This window comes from Bufo bufo, chromosome 4, assembly GCF_905171765.1.
Source record: "Bufo bufo chromosome 4, aBufBuf1.1, whole genome shotgun sequence".
In the NCBI taxonomy this organism is placed as follows: domain Eukaryota; kingdom Metazoa; phylum Chordata; class Amphibia; order Anura; family Bufonidae; genus Bufo; species Bufo bufo.
Window position 1 is genome coordinate 200,136,935 of NC_053392.1, and position 18,515 is coordinate 200,155,449.

The 18,515-nt window shown below is 43.1% G+C and overlaps 1 protein-coding gene across 8 annotated transcripts in view; it reads right to left on the reverse strand.

Annotated features, from left to right (window-relative positions):
• Nucleotides 1–11,543: 11,543 nt before the first annotated feature.
• TNIK (TRAF2 and NCK interacting kinase) overlaps nucleotides 11,544–18,515 on the reverse strand; it is a 335,955-nt gene continuing 328,983 nt past the window's right edge. For all 8 annotated transcript variants that reach the window (XM_040428231.1, XM_040428228.1, XM_040428235.1 and 5 more), the window contains 3 exons: nucleotides 15,657–15,816; nucleotides 15,092–15,231; nucleotides 11,544–12,742 (listed from right to left, as the gene is read on the reverse strand). In XM_040428231.1, the coding sequence (XP_040284165.1) occupies nucleotides 12,659–12,742; nucleotides 15,092–15,231; nucleotides 15,657–15,816 (384 nt within the window). In that variant the 3' untranslated portion in view covers nucleotides 11,544–12,658. The remainder of the gene's footprint in view (nucleotides 12,743–15,091; nucleotides 15,232–15,656; nucleotides 15,817–18,515) is intronic.

Sequence of the window (18,515 nt, forward strand, 5' to 3'; positions counted from 1 at the left end):
CTTCCTGAAGGCTAGATGGTTTTCTTCTGAGCGGATCTCCACAGGTAGAGTGTTCCATAGCCGGGGTCTTTGGACTGCGAACCTTCGTTCGCCTTTTGATTTGTAGCGGGTCTTGGGGATATGGAGGAGGTTCTGGTTAGCTGACCGGAGGGGGCGACCTGGGGTGTAGTGCTTTATTTTTTCGCAGAGGTATTGGGGTGCTTTTCCTTGTGTACTGACCCCTTATATATTTATACATAATAATTAGATCTCCCCTCAGTCGTCTTTTTTCTAAAGTGAATAACCCTAATGTTGATAATCTTTCAGGGTACTGTAGTTGCCCCATTCCAGTTATTACTTTAGTTGCCCTCCTCTGTACCCTCTCCAGCTCTGCTATGTCTGCCTTGTTCACAGGAGCCCAGAACTGTACACAGTACTCCATGTGTGGTCTGACTAGTGATTTGTAAAGTGGTAGGACTATGTTCTCTTCACGGGCATCTATGCCCCTTTTGATGCAACCCATTATCTTATTGGCCTTGGCAGCAGCTGCCTGACACTGTTTTTTGCAGTTTAGTTTGCTGTCCACTAAAATTCCTAAGTCCTTTTCCATGTCAGTGTTACCCAGTGTTTTACCATTTAGTATGTACGGGTGACTTGCATTATTCCTTCCCATGTGCATAACCTTACATTTGTCAGTGTTAAACCTCATCTGCCACTTATCTGCCCAAGCCTCCAATCTATCCAGATCCCTCTGTAGCAGTATACTGTCCTCTTCAGTGTTAATTACTTTACACAGTTTAGTGTCATCTGCAAAAATGTATATTTTATTATGCAAGATCATTAATAAATACAGGGAGTGCAGAATTATTAGGCAAATGAGTATTTTGACCACATCATCCTCTTTATGCATGTTGTCTTACTCCAAGCTGTATAGGCTCGAAAGCCTACTACCAATTAAGCATATTAGGTGATGTGCATCTCTGTAATGAGAAGGGGTGTGGTCTAATGACATCAACACCCTATATTAGGTGTGCATAATTATTCCTTTGGCAAAATGGGTCAAAAGAAGGACTTGACAGGCTCAGAAAAGTCAAAAATAGTGAGATATCTTGCAGAGGGATGCAGCACTCTTAAAATTGCAAAGCTTCTGAAGCGTGATCATCGAACAATCAAGCGTTTCATTCAAAATAGTCAACAGGGTCGCAAGAAGCGTGTGGAAAAACCAAGGCGCAAAATAACTGCCCATGAACTGAGAAAAGTCAAGCGTGCAGCTGCCAAGATGCCACTTGCCACCAGTTTGGCCATATTTCAGAGCTGCAACATCACTGGAGTGCCCAAAAGCACAAGGTGTGCAATACTCAGAGACATGGCCAAGGTAAGAAAGGCTGAAAGACGACCACCACTGAACAAGACACACAAGCTGAAACGTCAAGACTGGGCCAAGAAATATCTCAAGACTGATTTTTCTAAGGTTTTATGGACTGATGAAATGACAGTGAGTCTTGATGGGCCAGATGGATGGGCCCGTGGCTGGATTGGTAAAGGGCAGAGAGCTCCAGTCCGACTCAGACGCCAGCAAGGTGGAGGTGGAGTACTGGTTTGGGCTGGTATCATCAAAGATGAGCTTGTGGGGCCTTTTCGGGTTGAGGATGGAGTCAAGCTCAACTCCCAGTCCTACTGCCAGTTTCTGGAAGACACCTTCTTCAAGCAGTGGTACAGGAAGAAGTCTGCATCCTTCAAGAAAAACATGATTTTCATGCAGGACAATGCTCCATCACACGCGTCCAAGTACTCCACAGCGTGGCTGGCAAGAAAGGGTATAAAAGAAGAAAATCTAATGACATGGCCTCCTTGTTCACCTGATCTGAACCCCATTGAGAACCTGTGGTCCATCATCAAATGTGAGATTTACAAGGAGGGAAAACAGTACACCTCTCTGAACAGTGTCTGGGAGGCTGTGGTTGCTGCTGCACGCAATGTTGATGGTGAACAGATCAAAACACTGACAGAATCCATGGATGGCAGGCTTTTGAGTGTCCTTGCAAAGAAAGGTGGCTATATTGGTCACTGATTTGTTTTTGTTTTGTTTTTGAATGTCAGAAATGTATATTTGTGAATGTTGAGATGTTATATTGGTTTCACTGGTAAAAATAAATAATTGAAATGGGTATATATTTGTTTTTTGTTAAGTTGCCTAATAATTATGGACAGTAATAGTCACCTGCACACACAGATATCCCCCTAAAATAGCTAAAACTAAAAACAAACTAAAAACTACTTCCAAAAATATTCAGCTTTGATATTAATGAGTTTTTTGGGTTCATTGAGAACATGGTTGTTGTTCAATAATAAAATTAATCCTCAAAAATACAACTTGCCTAATAATTCTGCACTCCCTGTATATACAATGCATGGAACCATAACACAAACCCCTATGTAAGCACTAGAATGCCACACAAAATCGTAAGCAAAAACTTTATTACATCATCCAACATGTGGACATATACATTTAACATGAAAAATAAAAAACATATACTGAAAAGAGTGCGAGGATATGGAGAAAAGATCCCTCCAATACGGCATACATATTAGGACATCCTCAGACATCATCCACAACTCCCTCCTCCGTCAGGCAAAACTCCATCCTCCGTCAGGCAAACTCCATCAGTCCTCCTCCCTCAGACCGAACTCCCTCCTCAGTCAGCCCAAACTCCCTCCTACCTCAGCCAAAACTCCCTCCTACCTCAGACGTCAGCCAAAACTCCCTCCCCCTAACTCAAAAGTCCCACGTCCCTCAGACGTCAGTAAAAAAAAATACCTCCTCCATCAGCCCTCAGCCCAAACTCCATCAGCCGCCAGGTGTCAGCTCTCAGCCGTCAGACATCAGTTGTCATCCCTCAGCCTAAACTCCATCAACCGTCAGGGGTCAGACATAAGGTGTCAGCCCTCAGCCTAAACTCAGTCAGCCGTCAGGGTTCAGACATCAGGTGTCAGCCTTCAGCCTAAACTCCATCAGCCATCAGGGGTCAGGCATCAGGTGTCAGCCCTCAGCCTAAACTCCATCAGCCGTCAGGTGTTAGACATCGGGTGTCAGACATTGGTTGTCTGGGGAGGGGGCGACACAAACAGTGGTGTACATACAGGGGTCGTAGTTGCGACCGGGCTCGGCACTCCAGGGGGCCCGGCCTTCTGTGGACCCCCTGGTCCTAGCAGTCAGTGTTCCCTCTAAGCTGCGCGGGTGGGCGACCGCGCAGCAATTATTGTGCCCCGCTCACAACTTTATAATCCCCGCTCAGCCACATTGCGCCGCTCAAGCTGCTGGCAAAATGCCAGCAGTCAGTGCAGTGACAGTGTCAGAAATGTGGCATGCAGACTCGTTGCCGCACCGGCAGCTTGAGCTTAACATCTCTCCCTCTGTCATGCGCCTCCTGCCCCGTCTGCCGACTCCTCCCACTTTATGAATGAGGCAGGCAGGCGGGGCAGGAGGTGCATGACAGAGGGAGAGATGTTAAGCTAAAGCTGCCGGCACGGAGACGAGTCTGCATGCCACGTTTCTGACACTGTCACTGCACTGACTGCTGGCATTTTGCCAGTAGCTTGAGCGGCATAATGTGGCTGAGCGGGGATTATAAAGTTGCGAGCGGGGCCACAATAATTGCTGCACGGCCGCCCACCCGCACAGCTTAGAGGGAACACTGACTTCAGGGTCCAGGGGGGTCCACAGGTGGCCGGGCCCCCTGGAGTGCCGGGCCCGGTCGCAACTGCGACCCCTGTATGTACACCACTGTTTGTGCCGCCCCCTCCCCAGACAACTAATGTCTGACACCCGATGTCTAACACCTGACCCCTGACGGCTGATGGAGTTTAGGCTGAGGGCTGACACCTGATGTCTGACCCCTGATTGAGTTTAGGCTGAGGGATGACAACTGATGTCTGACCCCTGACGGCTGAGAGCTGACACCTGACGGCTGATGGAGTTTGGGCTGAGGGCTGATTGGAGGAGGTATTTTTTTTACTGACGTCTGAGGGACGAGGGACTTTTGAGTTAGGGGGAGGGAGTTTTGGCTGACGTCTGAGGTAGGAGGGAGTTTTGGCTGACGCCTGAGGTAGGAGGGAGTTTGGGCTTATGGAGAAGGGAGATTTGTCTGAGGGAGGAGGACTGATGGAGTTTGGGCTGACGGAGGAGGGAGTTTAGTCTGACGGGGGAGGGAGTTTGGTCTGAGCGAGGAGCACTGATGGAGTTTTGCCTGACGGAGGAGGGAGTTGTGGATGATTTCTGAAGATGTCCTAATATGTATGCCGTAGTCCAACCACAGGGACAGATATTCATCAATAATGAGGCTCAACAGTCACAGTAGTGCATGACAAACACAGGCCCACAATACTGGAGTTGAAAGGTGCCAGCAGGCATCCTCCAAAAAACATTTCCCTGAAGACAGCAGCAGTAAACCCACAGTGGGAACTGCCAAGTCAACCAAATATAGACTGAGAGCTATAATGCAAAAGTTAATACAGACCCAGGTTGGAGGGAGCGGCCCAACGTCCGTTTCGCAGTCGCGCTTTTTCACAGGGCACAGCCTAGACCCATGGTTGAAAAAGCATGATCTGTATGATGGGTGAAGATGCACTCATGACAATGAAAAAGACTACACATTCTACTCACATAGACACCACATACAGAATATACTAGAATAGATATGTTCATTCTCTCTAAATGGGTTCTTCCAGACATAATACTATGCAAAATTCATAATATCACATGGTCAGACTACTCCCCTTTATCTATGGTGGTGCGTACTCCTGCCCATCCGACGATCACCTATATATGGAGGCTCAACCCCTTTATATTGTCCATAGACAATGTGAGGGAAAAACTCACATCAGATCTGAAGGAATACTTCTCTATCAATAAAATCTCATCACCAGACCCCTTTATTCTTTGGAACTCCCATAAGGTCTACATGAGAGGCCTGTTAATACAACAGACCGCGCGATAAAAAAAGAAGCATGTACTGCCCTCAAGAATCACCTAACCCAAGCATTCGACAATCAGACGAGGTCCCTTAAACAATCTTATTACAGGTCCTACAACAAAGCAAGTAAACTAATGGCCCAAATAGTGAAAGAATGTCGAACTAAAATGCAAATAATCGCCCTCAAAAAGGGAAATGTGCAAGCAGATATAACTAACCCTTTAGCCATAGCGGATGAATTCTTAAAATACTACCACAGCTTATACAATTTGAAGGAGAATACGTCAAACCCCCAACCCACATCAGAATCCATCAATTCCTTCTTAAACTCTATTCATCTACCGTCTCTGATGGATAGCCAACTATCAGGACTAAACGAAGAGTTCACGCAACAAGAGGTAGCTGAGGCAATTAAAAAACTAAAACCCGAAAAAGCCCCGGGCCCCGATTTTCAATTTAGCTAGGACAGAGGGCAGTTTCCCAAAGGAAATGCTGAAAGCTAATATTACCTTATCCAAACCACAAAAGGATCCAGTTACCTCAGCTAACTTCCGCCCCAACCTCCCTCCTCAATACGAATATCAAATTATATGCAAAAATAATTTTGCTACCATGCTACTACCCATTTTACCCTCCTTAATCAAAGGAGACCAGGTTGGATTTACTAAAGGTAATCAGGCACCCGACGTCTCATAAACTTAATTCATTATGCCTCAAAATAAAATATACCATCTCTTCTGCTCTCTCTAGATGCAGAAAAGGCGTTTAATAGAGTTTATTGGGGTTATGCCTTTGCTGCATTGAGGAAAATGGGATTTGTCGGAGAGATACTATCGGCCATTAAAGCTCTATACTCAGGACCCTCGGCTCAAGTAAAGGTGAATGGGATACTTTCAAACCCATTCCAAATCACTAATGGCACACAGCAGGGATGCCCATTATCGGCCCTGATATTTTCCATCATAATGGAACCGCTAGCTGAGAAAATCAGATCACAACCTTCCATAGAGGGCATCACAATTGATTCTATCTAGCATAAAATCAACCTCTTTGCGGATGATGTTATTTTAATGCTCAACAATCCTCTCCCCTCGCTAACGGCAGTGAAAAAGATACTCAACCAATATAGCTTAGTCTCCTTCTATAAAGTAAACGTGTCTAAATCACAAAAGCTTAGCCTAAACATTACACATGCAGTCAAAAATGAAATTACATCAAAAACTCAACTCCCATGGGTTGAAAACTCCATTACCTATCTAGGGATTCAACTTACTAATAACTCTAAACAACTGATACAAGCCAACTTCCCCCCACTTCTTTCATCTCTACAAAAGGAAATGGACAAAGTGACTAAATATGAAATGAGTTGGATGGGCAGCATCATAATATATAAAGATGCTGTTATTACCTCGTATACTATATTTTCTACGCACACTACCTGTTCCAATTCCAGCAATCACCTTCCGCTTATTTAAATCACAAATGTCATCTTATATATATGGAAACAAACGAAGGCCCGTATAGCGAACACTGTTTTAACTAAACATATGTCAGTAGGGGGTATAGGGGTGCCAGACTTGAGCCAATATCACAATGCATTCCTTATCACCCAATCATACCACTGGTCTCACTCTGACACCGACAAACTTTGGCCAAGCCTGGAGGCCCATATGACCTCTCTCAAAAAATTTGATCTTATCCACTATATGCCTATTGAAATTTCATCTCTACCACCAGAAACCCTGCCAACAGTACTAGCAACCCTAAAAGCATGGAATATACAGTCAGGTCCATAAATATTGGGACATCAACACAATTATAACATTTTTGGCTCTATACACCACCCATTACTTTTGGTTCCTTAACAAGTGGGAGGCACATATGCAAACTGTTGTAATTCCTACACCGTTCACCTGATTTGGATGTAAATACCCTCAAATTAAAGCTGACAGTCTGCAGTTAAAGCACATCTTGTTTGTTTCATTTCAAATCCATTGTGGTGGTATATAGAGCCAAACATGTTAGAATTGTGTCAATGTCCCAATATTTATGGACCTGACTGTAGGTACTTCCTCTATGACCACCATTCAGATCCCAATACAAACACTGAAAAACTATATACAAGACTTGGATCTAAGGAAATGGACAAATTGGGGTATAACAGACATTTCCCAATTAGTTCACCAAAACGTGTTTCGGACTTTCAGTCACTTACAACAACAGTTTCACACCCCAGACACAGAGCAGCTTCATTATAACCAAATATCTTACCAAAGTAAAGCCCCAGGTGGCGATTCCTGAACCACTGAATAAGATTATACATTCCTCTTCGCTACCTCTCCAAAAGGCAGTTAAGCCATATTATGCTCTGTTGACTCAAAGTCTGACATTCCATAAGAGTCCCCAAATGACTCAATGGGAGAGAGACTTGATGGAATTAATGGACATCTGCACTCAAATGGGCCCATATGGCAACAAACTGTGCATCGCATTGGGAACAATATTATAAACTGATGTTGAGATGGTACTTCACACCGCTAAGACTAGCTAAGATCTACCCTTCTTCTTCTCCTTACTGTTGGAAGGGTTGTGGAGAAATAGGCTCTCTAATACACGTTTTCTGGTCTTGTCCTAGAATCCGGTCATTTTGGGATTCAGTCATGGCACTAATCCAGAAGATATGCCCGAGATAGATAAACTTACCCCAGCTTTAGCACTCTTATTAATTGGCATTGATTTGATAACACTCAAATGCAGAGTCATAGTATGTCATATCCTACAGTTGTGGCCAAAAGTTTTGAGAATTACATAAATATTGGAAATTGGAAAAGTTGCTGCTTAAGTTTTTATAATAGCAATTTGCATATACTCCAGAATGTTATGAAGAGTGATCAGATGAATTGCATAGTCCTTCTTTGCCATGAAAATTAACTTAATCCCATAAAAAACTTTCCACTGCATTTCATTGCTGTCATTAAAGGACCTGCTGAGATCATTTCAGTAATCGTCTTGTTAACTCAGGTGAGAATGTTGACGAGCACAAGGCTGGAGATCATTATGTCAGGCTGATTGGGTTAAAATGGCAGACTTGACATGTTAAAAGGAGGGTGATGCTTGAAATCATTGTTCTTCCATTGTTAACCATGGTGACCTGCAAAGAAACGCGTGCAGCCATCATTGCGTTGCATAAAAATGGCTTCACAGGCAAGAATATTGTGGCTACTAAGATTGCACCTCAATCAACAATTTATAGGATCAAGAACTTCAAGGAAAGAGGTTCAATTCTTAAGAAGGCTTCAGGGCATCCAAGAAAGTCCAGCAAGCGCCAGGATCGTCTCCTAAAGAGGATTCAGCTGCGGGATTGGAGTGCCACCACTGCAGAGCTTGCTCAGGAATGGCAGCAGGCAGGTGTGAGCGCATCTGCATGCACAGTGAGGCGAAGACTTTTGGAAGATGGCCTGGTGTCAAGAAGGGCAGCAAAGAAGCCTCTTCTCCCAGAAAAACCCATCAGGGACAGATTGATCTTCTGCAGAAAGTATGGTGAATGTACTGCTGAGGACTGGGGCAAAGTCATATTCTCCGATGAAGCCTCTTTCCGATTGTTTGGGGCATCTGGAAAAAGGCTTGTCCGGAGAAGAAAAGGTGAGCGCTACCATCAGTCCTGTGTCATGCCAACAGTAAAGCATCCTGAGACCATTCATGTGTGGGGTTGCTTCTCATCCAAGGGAGTGAGCTCACTCACAATTTTGCCCAAAAACACAGCCATGAATAAAGAATGGTACCAAAACACCCTCCAACAGCAACTTCTTCCAACAATCCAACAACAGTTTGGTGAAGAACAATGCATTTTCCAGCACGATGGAGCACCGTGCCATAAGGCAAAAGTGATAACCAAGTGGCTCGGGGACCAAAACTTTGACATTTTGGGTCCATGGCCTGGAAACTCCCCAGATCTTAATCCCATTGAGAACTTGTGGTCTATCCTCAAGAGGCGGGTGGACAAACAAAAACCCACTAATTCTGACAAACTCCAAGACGTGATTATGAAAGAATGGGTTGCTATCAGTCAGGAATTGGCCCAGAAGTTGATTGAGAGCATGACCAGTCGAATTGCAGAGGTCCTGAAAAAGAAGGGCCAACACTGCAAATACTGACTCTTTGCATAAATGTCTTAATTGTCGATAAAAGCCTTTAAAACGTATGAAGTGCGTGTAATTATATTTCACTACATCACAGAAACAACTGAAACAAAGATCTAAAAACTGTTTAGCGGCAAACTTTGTGAAAACTAATATTTGTGTCATTCTCAAAACTTTTGGCCACGACTGTACATTCTGCTAAATTATTGATTGTTAGAAACTGGAAAGTGGCGACGATACCTACTAGAGAGGAAATACAGCATATGGTGTCCAACAACTATCTTCATGAACGTATTCTAGCCTTTCGGAGAGGTATACTCCAGACATTCAATGACCTCTGGTCCAGATGGGGGTCACTATTTCCAAACTTATCATAGGACACTGTTTCATAATAGAGCTTGAGATAAATAAACTTGGGGGGTACCTTGTTGCTTGCTAGGCTATTACAAGTAGACATTATGGATGGTTGAGCCAAACAACAAGTGCATTCACGGCACACTACATACTACTCATTGCATAGGTTCCTGTTGTCTTATGTTCTTATATTTGGGATCATGACTCTTCATGATCGCAGTTATGATATTTCTCTAGTTATTTGAGTTTAAGGTATACCTCTGTTGATGTATACAATATCTTCTAATGTATCAATACAAAACAAGTGAACACCCGTCACAGGGACAAAAAACTAAAGTTTTCTGTATGGGATTTACATCATTTGCAGGAATTTGATGAGCGATTGTTCAAAACAAAGTGTATTAAAGCATAGATATCTGATGCATACCTGAATATACAATGTACACAACTATTACTCACTGCCCTTGTATAAGTGTGATGATTGTTTAATGTGTGGATAATTTCAATGAAAATTTATGAATCAAAAAATTTGATTCAGCTGCTTCGCTGAATTTCAAAATGACAAGAATAGGTGCACTACTGTGGTGGATGCAAACAGTAACATCTGACTAAACCCTCACACTGATGTTAAAAATGAGACTTCAGCAAGTATATCCTTATATTAAGGACATACCTAAGCCCGCGCACCAGGCCAAGGTTTATCAAGTGGCACAGGACCTAACGCTAAACCTACCTGTACCGTATGGGTAGTACCAGGAGCCAGTGGGCAAGTTACAGCAGCGCAAGGTCCGACTCACAGCAAAAAGCTCCCAGTTCCCTCCAGTGTAACTAACCACACATACAATGGGAGTGGGGAGGAGGCTTAGAGTCCCACCCATGGCTGGCTTGTGAATTTCACAAAGAAATTCGATTCATCACGAATCGCATTCCATTATATGTAGTGGGTGCAATGGGGAACAGCGATCGTGCCGCCCCCCCCCCCAGCTCATTGAACCCATCAGATGCCGCGTTCATTGCTGATCGCGGCGTCTGACATTGATGCCTTTCAGGGGTTAATCAGGGTAAAAAAAAAAACATATTCACTGTATCCATTTGCTCGCGGAGAGGCCGTTGCGGCCATCTTGATTGGAGAAACCGCGCAAAATCTACAGTCATCGCGGTGACGTCACATTCGTGCAGTTTCTTCAATCTAGATGGCTGCGATGGCCTCTCCGCGAGCAAATGGATGAGGTGAGTATGTTTTTTTTTTTACCACCATTTCAGGAAAAATTGATTCGTTACCACGAAGCGCAAGGAAATTCGGCTTCATGGCAAATCAAATTTTTCCTGAAATTCACATCGAAGTCATTTCGTTTGACTTCGATTCACTCAACATTACCAAATACAATATTAAATAATGACACACAGTCTTTACACATAAATTCCCTTTATTTCATTACTGTATCCCAAAAAACCCACAATAAAAAAAGAATAAATTGAAACAGTGTATTTTTTATTATTTTACTGGTAAAAGGTTGTCAGTTAGCAACAGAATGTTTAAAGCACCCGGCGAAAGTACAATCACAGCCACTAAATAAAAACAACTGCAACCAAACTGTAAATGACACGAGGTGCCACACTCTTCTCCTCCTGACATGTGACCGCTATAGAAGAGTTATCCAGTACATCAGTGTCCAAGCGGAGTGCAAACAAAGTTTTGAATAGTCCGCCGTCTTACGGTCTAAAATTCAGTGTATTTATGTTTTCTAAGGAAGGAGACTAACAGGATTTCACTGGCAGTTACCAACACATCTCTGCAGGTACTTAAAGGAGTAAGAATGCTGTAATAAACAGATGAAGAAGAAAGGACATCCAAAAGAAAGACAAAACGAGGTAGATTAAAAGAAAAAAAAGAAAAGAAAAAAAAACAACAAAAAAAATACAATAATAAAAGAAGAAGCGCCACACAGTTTTCTGGATGTAACATCCTATTACCACAGCCAGCCATGCTTGTAGCTAATAAAAATAATCTTCTGTTACACGTATTTTATCATTAAATTATTAGAGCATTTTGTGTTGAAAGACTGAATCACCTGAACTACGTACACACTTTTTTTTATTTTTATAAATTTTATAATTTTTTGCACAGATGTGGTCTGTTACTGTACGTTGGGTAATTTTTGGAAAGTAAATCTGTCTGTCTTTACAATGTTGGCCTGTAAAGTTTAATGCCTGGAACCGACTGGAGCATCCTTTGGTTAAAAACATGTATTTTTGACCAATCTTTGAACAAATTGGCTACAGTCTCACAGAAGCTCCTGACTCCAGAATTTATTAATACTAGAAAGTGTCACTGTGACAATATTGGCAAAATTCCTATTATTGCCTAATAGCCATCTATCTGAATAGCTGAATCAGTGTGAATGAAAATTAAAAGGTGCCTTCATCTACACGCTCTCATATTATTCACCCGGACCTTTTGCATAATATACAAAAAGAAAACCACAGGTAATTCACACATTACCCTGCTGCTCATCACCATACCCACATACACCAATTTGCACGTCTCCATAGACTCTATGAGCAGACAGACTGAATAATGGCATACGATTTCTTTCCACTACGGCTAGTTTAGCCATATAAATTACGTTTCCCAAAAGAAGAGGAAACTTTGCTTTCAGATAAAAATGATTTAGGCTGTTGCTATCAAAAAGCAACATTCAGGCTGATGAAGGCAAAAAGGTTTTTTCTTTTAATTACCCAGCTATACAGCTTTAGCTTTCAGCAAAACAGAAAAAAGGTACATTATTGTGCTGTCTCATGTAATTGTACATCATAGGTATATTATAGAGAATGCTAGAGCAGGCAGACAGGAATCAACATACTGGCTCAAATCTCAATACTTTTTTTTTTTCTTTTTAGTTTTTCAATTCTTACAAAATAAGACACAATGAAAAGGTAAAATGAACAAGCCACTATAACACAGCTCAGTCTGTGGACCTCCCAGCCACAGTTTCTCCTGTGTTCAAGTGCAAAGTCTCTGTTCTGGCTGTAGGGAAGGTTGCTGAACACTTGCACAACCTGCTACCAGGTCATCTGCACTCAGCAGGGTTGAAGACAAGAATGCCTGGACAGTTTCGGGGGCAGTAGAGAGTTCCACGAGGCGATGCACGTCTACAAAACCAAACCTAGTTTAGAAAGAACACCTTGGACAGAGTTCCTTTGAAACCGTTGTTACCAGTTCATCATGGAGTTTCTGTTCAATGTCATAAAAAAGACTTGACTGCTGCCTCCTGACCGCACAGACGCAAAGAATACCTGTGAAAGACAGCATCATTATTAAGGGCCCTATTAGACTGCATGACTTTTGGGCCAATTATTAGGAATAAACATTCATAGGAAGGAACGTTACCGATAACTGGCCCGTATAATTGCTCGTTCATTGGCTGATGGGCACCTTTCATCTGGACGAAAGTCGCTGAATATTGACAGGACATCCCCCAGTATAATCAGGGATGTGCTGCCATTAATCAACAAAATAGAATGAGGGAAGGAATGACTGCGGTAGTAATCATGCCTCCCATATTCAGTTTGCATTGGCCTGCCTAATCAGGCCAGTGCAAATAAGTGCCGATGGATGTGTTATCAACCATTGGCGCTCCCGCTGCCAGAACACTTTAAGGTTGGTAACCACTGTATATTTTGGACAATCAAATAATCTGAAAGAAGTAAAATTCAACATTCATTTAAACAAACCACTTACATGTAATATCCCTAAGAGAGAAAAAAAAATACCGTATTTTTCGCCCCCAAAGTGAAGAGAAAATCTCAGTGCGTCTTATGATGCGAATACTAATGAGCCCTTCCATTATGGAAGCGATCATTAGTACAGGAGGATCGGGAAGCAGTGAATGCAGCTCTCCCCTGGCTCTGTACTCACCGCTTCCTGGTCTTCCTCAGCTGTTTGCTGTGATGTGACTGCGCTCAGCGTGAGAAAGTTGGCGCTCTATGACCTCACACTGTACGCATTGGGTCACAACAGCGATAAAGGCTGATCACAGGCATTTAACCTCTCAGATGCCGTGGTCAAAGTGACCACAGCATCTGAAAGGTGAAGACACGGGAGCCGCACACTCCTGGTGAGATTGGGGAAGCTGTAATATGCCAGTAATAGCTCGGAGCCTCAAGAAGGTTCAAATACCTATCCCTGGTATATTCCAATACAGGCCTGCAAGTGGCAGCACTGTATTGGAATACAAGGAATGGTGTTTTCTGTGAAGGATAAATACCCATGAGAGAATACAATTGGCAATCTGATGATTGATAGTTACAGTCACCTAAGGTGACAAAAAAAATAAAAAAAAGTTTTTAAAAATATATGTAAAAAATTATAAAAGTCACATAACAGCCCCCCTTTCCCCCAAAATCAAAATAAAAAGAAACAAGTAAATAAAAAACATCATAGGCATTGCCACATTCGAAAACACCTGTACTATTAAAATAGAAAAATATTTAGCCCATATGGCGAATGGCGTAATGGAAAAAAAAAGTTAAAAATGGCCAACTTGCCATTCTTTTGTCACTTCACCTCCCAAATTTTTTTTATATAAAGTGATCAAAAAGACAAAATGGCATCACTGAAAAGTACTGATTGCCCCATAAAAAAGTTATAGGGGTTAGAATATGGCAATAAAAAGAAAAAGTAAATTTTTTACATTATTTAAATTTTAAAATGAAGGTTAACAGGTCAAAAGCATAAGGAACGCTGTAAAAACTGTGGCGGAATTGTGCTTTTTTTTTTCAATGCCACCCAATTTGGAATTTTTTTTCCAGCTCCCCACTACTCTCATATGCAATATTAAATGGTGCCATTAGAAAGTACAACTCGTCTTGCCAAAAACAAGCCCCATACGGTTATGTGAGCAGAAAAATAAAAAAGTTATGGCTCTGGGAAGGCGAGGAGTGAAAAATGAAAACTCAAAAAGGGAAAATCGCACTGTCCTCTAAGGGATAAAAGGTTTCAGGAAAAAAAATCCATAAGGGTCCATTCACACGTCCTGATTTTTTTCATCCTGAAAAACGGTATCACTACCAATGCTCACTGCTGCACTGACTCAAGCTCTGCCTGGGCCTGTGGGCTGGACTTTACTTCCTGGAACGGAATCTGCAAAAACGGATGACATACTGATGTGTCTCCGCATGTCTTCCGTTTTTTATGGATCCATAGACTTTCATTGGGCTACGGACTGCAATTTGCGGATAATAATAGGACATGTTGATTATTTTATGCGGATCTGCGGAACGGACGAACGGATACGGACAGCACACAGTGTGCTGTCCGCTTTTTCCCAGGATCCATTGAAATGAATGGAGCCGCATCATATCCGCAAAAAATGCGGATCGGATCAGGATAAAAAATCAGGACGTTTGAATGGACCCTAAATGTGAATTAATGCATGAGTTGAAAACAAACTGCACAACAACACATCGCTTGAACTGCCACCACTCATAGTTATAGGGTACAATAACATATGTGCATCGGTAGACTGTTTACAAGGGGCAATTATCGTGAACCAACGTTCCCATGAACATTCTTCCTCCAATCATCGACCCATGTAAAAGGGCATTTACTCTCTGTTTTAGAGTCTCTGCATTATCTGGTAATACCTTATCATTTCTTTCACACAGAAATTTTAACCTCTGGGCTCTCTTGTGCATGAATACCCCGTCTAGATGTCCGGTTTCCACAGAACGTATTTCAATGGCTTTCTCTCCCCAGCCCATTATCTGATTGGAATGGATATATGCTGTGAACCAAAAACATAGCATCAAGTCAGAAAATTGTTGCATCAAGGAATACAGTCCTAACCGAGAACACGGCTCACAAAATACCAGAAGTCCTGCTGTCTCATGGGGACATTTATCAAACAGGTGTAAAGTAGAATTGGCTTAGTTGCCCATAGCAACCAATCTGATTCTACCTTTCATTTTTGACAGCTACTTTGGAAAATGAAAGGTGGAATCTGATTGGTTGCTATGGGCAACTAAGCCAGTTCCACTTTACACCAGTTTGATAAATGACCCCAACAGTGTGAAAAAAATGACATATAACCATCTCTACCAAAGAGTAATCGTACTTCATAAAACTGTGGAATGGAAAGAAATCCATTACCCTTACCATTTGTTATAGAGCGTTTTATAGTATTTCACAATGTGCAGTGAAAAAACTCACCTACTGAAGTCGGCATTTCACCCCACTGAAGCACCACATCTTTAGTTATTCGGCCATAGGTGTTCACGTACACCCCTTCATCCTCGTAGCAGACAAGCATTTCCATGCCGTCTGTTTTAGGTAAGATGACAATGGCATGTGGAGTGATGTTACCTTGAATCTACAAAAAAAGCAAAGCGAATCTGTAGCACAGGCAGCATTTATATATCCTCATAACCCCGGCAAATTTAGTAGGGAGAGACTTAGGGTTTTCATCCCTATGTGTTGCTCATTACTCATTTTCTACTGAAAAAATGTCCTACAGTAGAAGAAATCCACTTATATTTTGTGCATTTGGGCACAAACATGAAAGTAATAGAAAGAATACTCATCTACTGTACGCCAAGGTGTATAAAATGACAACCCCACAGGCTCTACAAAAGGGTGTCCATATATGTTTGACCCACGTCTATGGGTAAACGGAGATAATAGCCATTAGCACATCATACTTTTTTATGCTGTATTACTACAATGATGCTGATTTTGCCTACAAATAAATACATTTAAGGCCTCCTGCACACGAACGTGTGCGCCCCGTCTATGGGCAGCCGCAGCGGATCACGGACCCATTCACTTTGATGGGTCCGCGATCCGGCCATTCTGCAAAAAGATAGGACATGTTCTATCTCTTTGCAGGACGGAAGTACGGGACGAAACCCCACGGAAGCACTCCGTAGTGCTCCCGTAAGTTCCTTTCTTCCGTCCCGCACCATTCCGCATCTCCGGATTTGCGGACCCATTGAAGTGAATGGGTCCGCATCCGAGATGCGGAATGCCCACGGAACGGCACCCGTGTAGTGCGGATCCGCAAATGGGGTCCGCAATACGGTAACGGGGCGCAGACCTTAGGCCTCATGCACACGGCCGTAGTTTTGGTCCGCATCCGAGCCGCCATTTTGGCGGCTCGGATGCGGACCCATTCACTTCAATGGGGCCGCAAAAGATGCGGACAGCACTCCGTGTGCTGTCCGCATCTGTTGCTCCGTTCCGTGGCCCCGCAAAAAAAATATAACATGTCCTATTCTTGTCCGAGCTTTGCGGACAAGAAAAGGCAGTTATATGTAAAGACTGTCCGTGCCGTTCTGCAAAAATTGCGGAATGCCAAGGCCGCCATCCGTGTTTTGCGCACCGCTGCATGCGGCCTAAGGCTACTTTCACACTAGCGTTCGGAGCGGATCCGTCTGATGTTTCATCAGACGGATCTGCTCCGATAATGCAGACGTTTGCATCCGTTCAGAACGGATCCGTCTGCATTATTACTTAGAAAATTTTCTAAGTCTGAAAGTAGCCTGAGCGGATCCGTCCAGACTTTACATTGAAAGTCAATGGGGACGGATCCGCTTGAAGATTGAGCCATATAGTGTCATCTTCAAGCGGATCCGTCCCCATTGACTTACATTGTAAGTGTGGACGGATCCGCTCGCCTCCGCACGGCCAGGCGGACACCCGAACGCTGCAAGCAGCGTCCAGGTGTCCGCTCACTGAGCGGAGCGGAGGCTGAGCGCTGGCAGGCGGATGCATTCTCAGTGGATCCGCCTCCACTGAGAATGCATTGGGGCCAGACGGATGCGTTCGGGGCCGCTCGTGAGCCCCTTCAAACGGTGCGCACGAGCGGACACCCGAACGCTAGTGTGAAAGTAGCCTTAGACTGTTTTTGATGAGGGTCATATAGCCATCTCCATAGTTTAAACAGAGTATAAAACATATTATAGTGAGTTTATCTAATAAACAGATCTGGAAAAGTTAAGAGACCACTCCAATTGTTACTTAAATCAGCATCTCCACATGTACATGTATGTTAGCCATTTCATTCCAGTGTTTGATGAATTCTGTCACAAGCACACCTCATTCTACTTAGGCCAAGTTCACACTTTAGTTATTTGGTCAGTTATTTCCATCAGTTATTGTGAGCCAAAACCAGGTGTGGGTCATAAAACACAGAACAGATGCAGATCATTCAATTACACCTGATCTCTGAGTAGGCTTCACTACTGGTTTTGGCTCACAATAACTGATGGAAATAACTGAAGTGTGAACTCAGCCTTAGGGCCCATTCAGACGCCATAGTTCTTTGCGGAACCACAAAACACGGATACCGGGCATGTGCGTTCCGCAATTTGCAAACCGCACAAGGCTGCAACCATAATAGAAAATGTCTATTCTTGTCCGCGATTGTGCAGAACGGGACCGCGGTGTGCTGTCCGCATCTTTTGCGGCCCCATTGAAATGAATTTTGCGGAACGGATGCGGACTCATTCATACGGCCGCCTGAATGAGCCCTAACTGAGGTGGCCTAAACCAAAACCTAAACCAAATCTTATTTAATGAGCAATAGCGTAAAAACCACTCCTATGGTCATCACTATTCTCTTGTAGAACCAGCAGAATGACAATAGCAGTGCTAGTAGCACCCGAAAAGTAAGTGTAATCAAAAAAAAACTACAGATCATGCCAAAAGAGTTGAAAAGAAAACTTCTGAGTGATAAAATGAAGGGCAGAGGGATACAGCGAGTGTCAAGTTACTTCCTTCCTTAAAATTTCAAAGACAGTGGTTCATAAGAACAAAGTCAAGCAGCAAACATTAAGGACAACAAAGCTACAGATTGTCAGAGTAGGAAACGACTTTCTACTGACAGTGATGACCGCCACATCATTTGAATTTCACTTAACAACCATAGGATGATATTAAATGACAAAAAAGAATGGCAGTCAGGAGTTGGGGTGAAATGCACGGCGAGTATGGTTTGAAACAGGCTTCTAGAGGCAGGGCTGAAGTCGTACAAAGCTGGAAAAAAAACCTTCATCAATAAGAAGCAAAGAA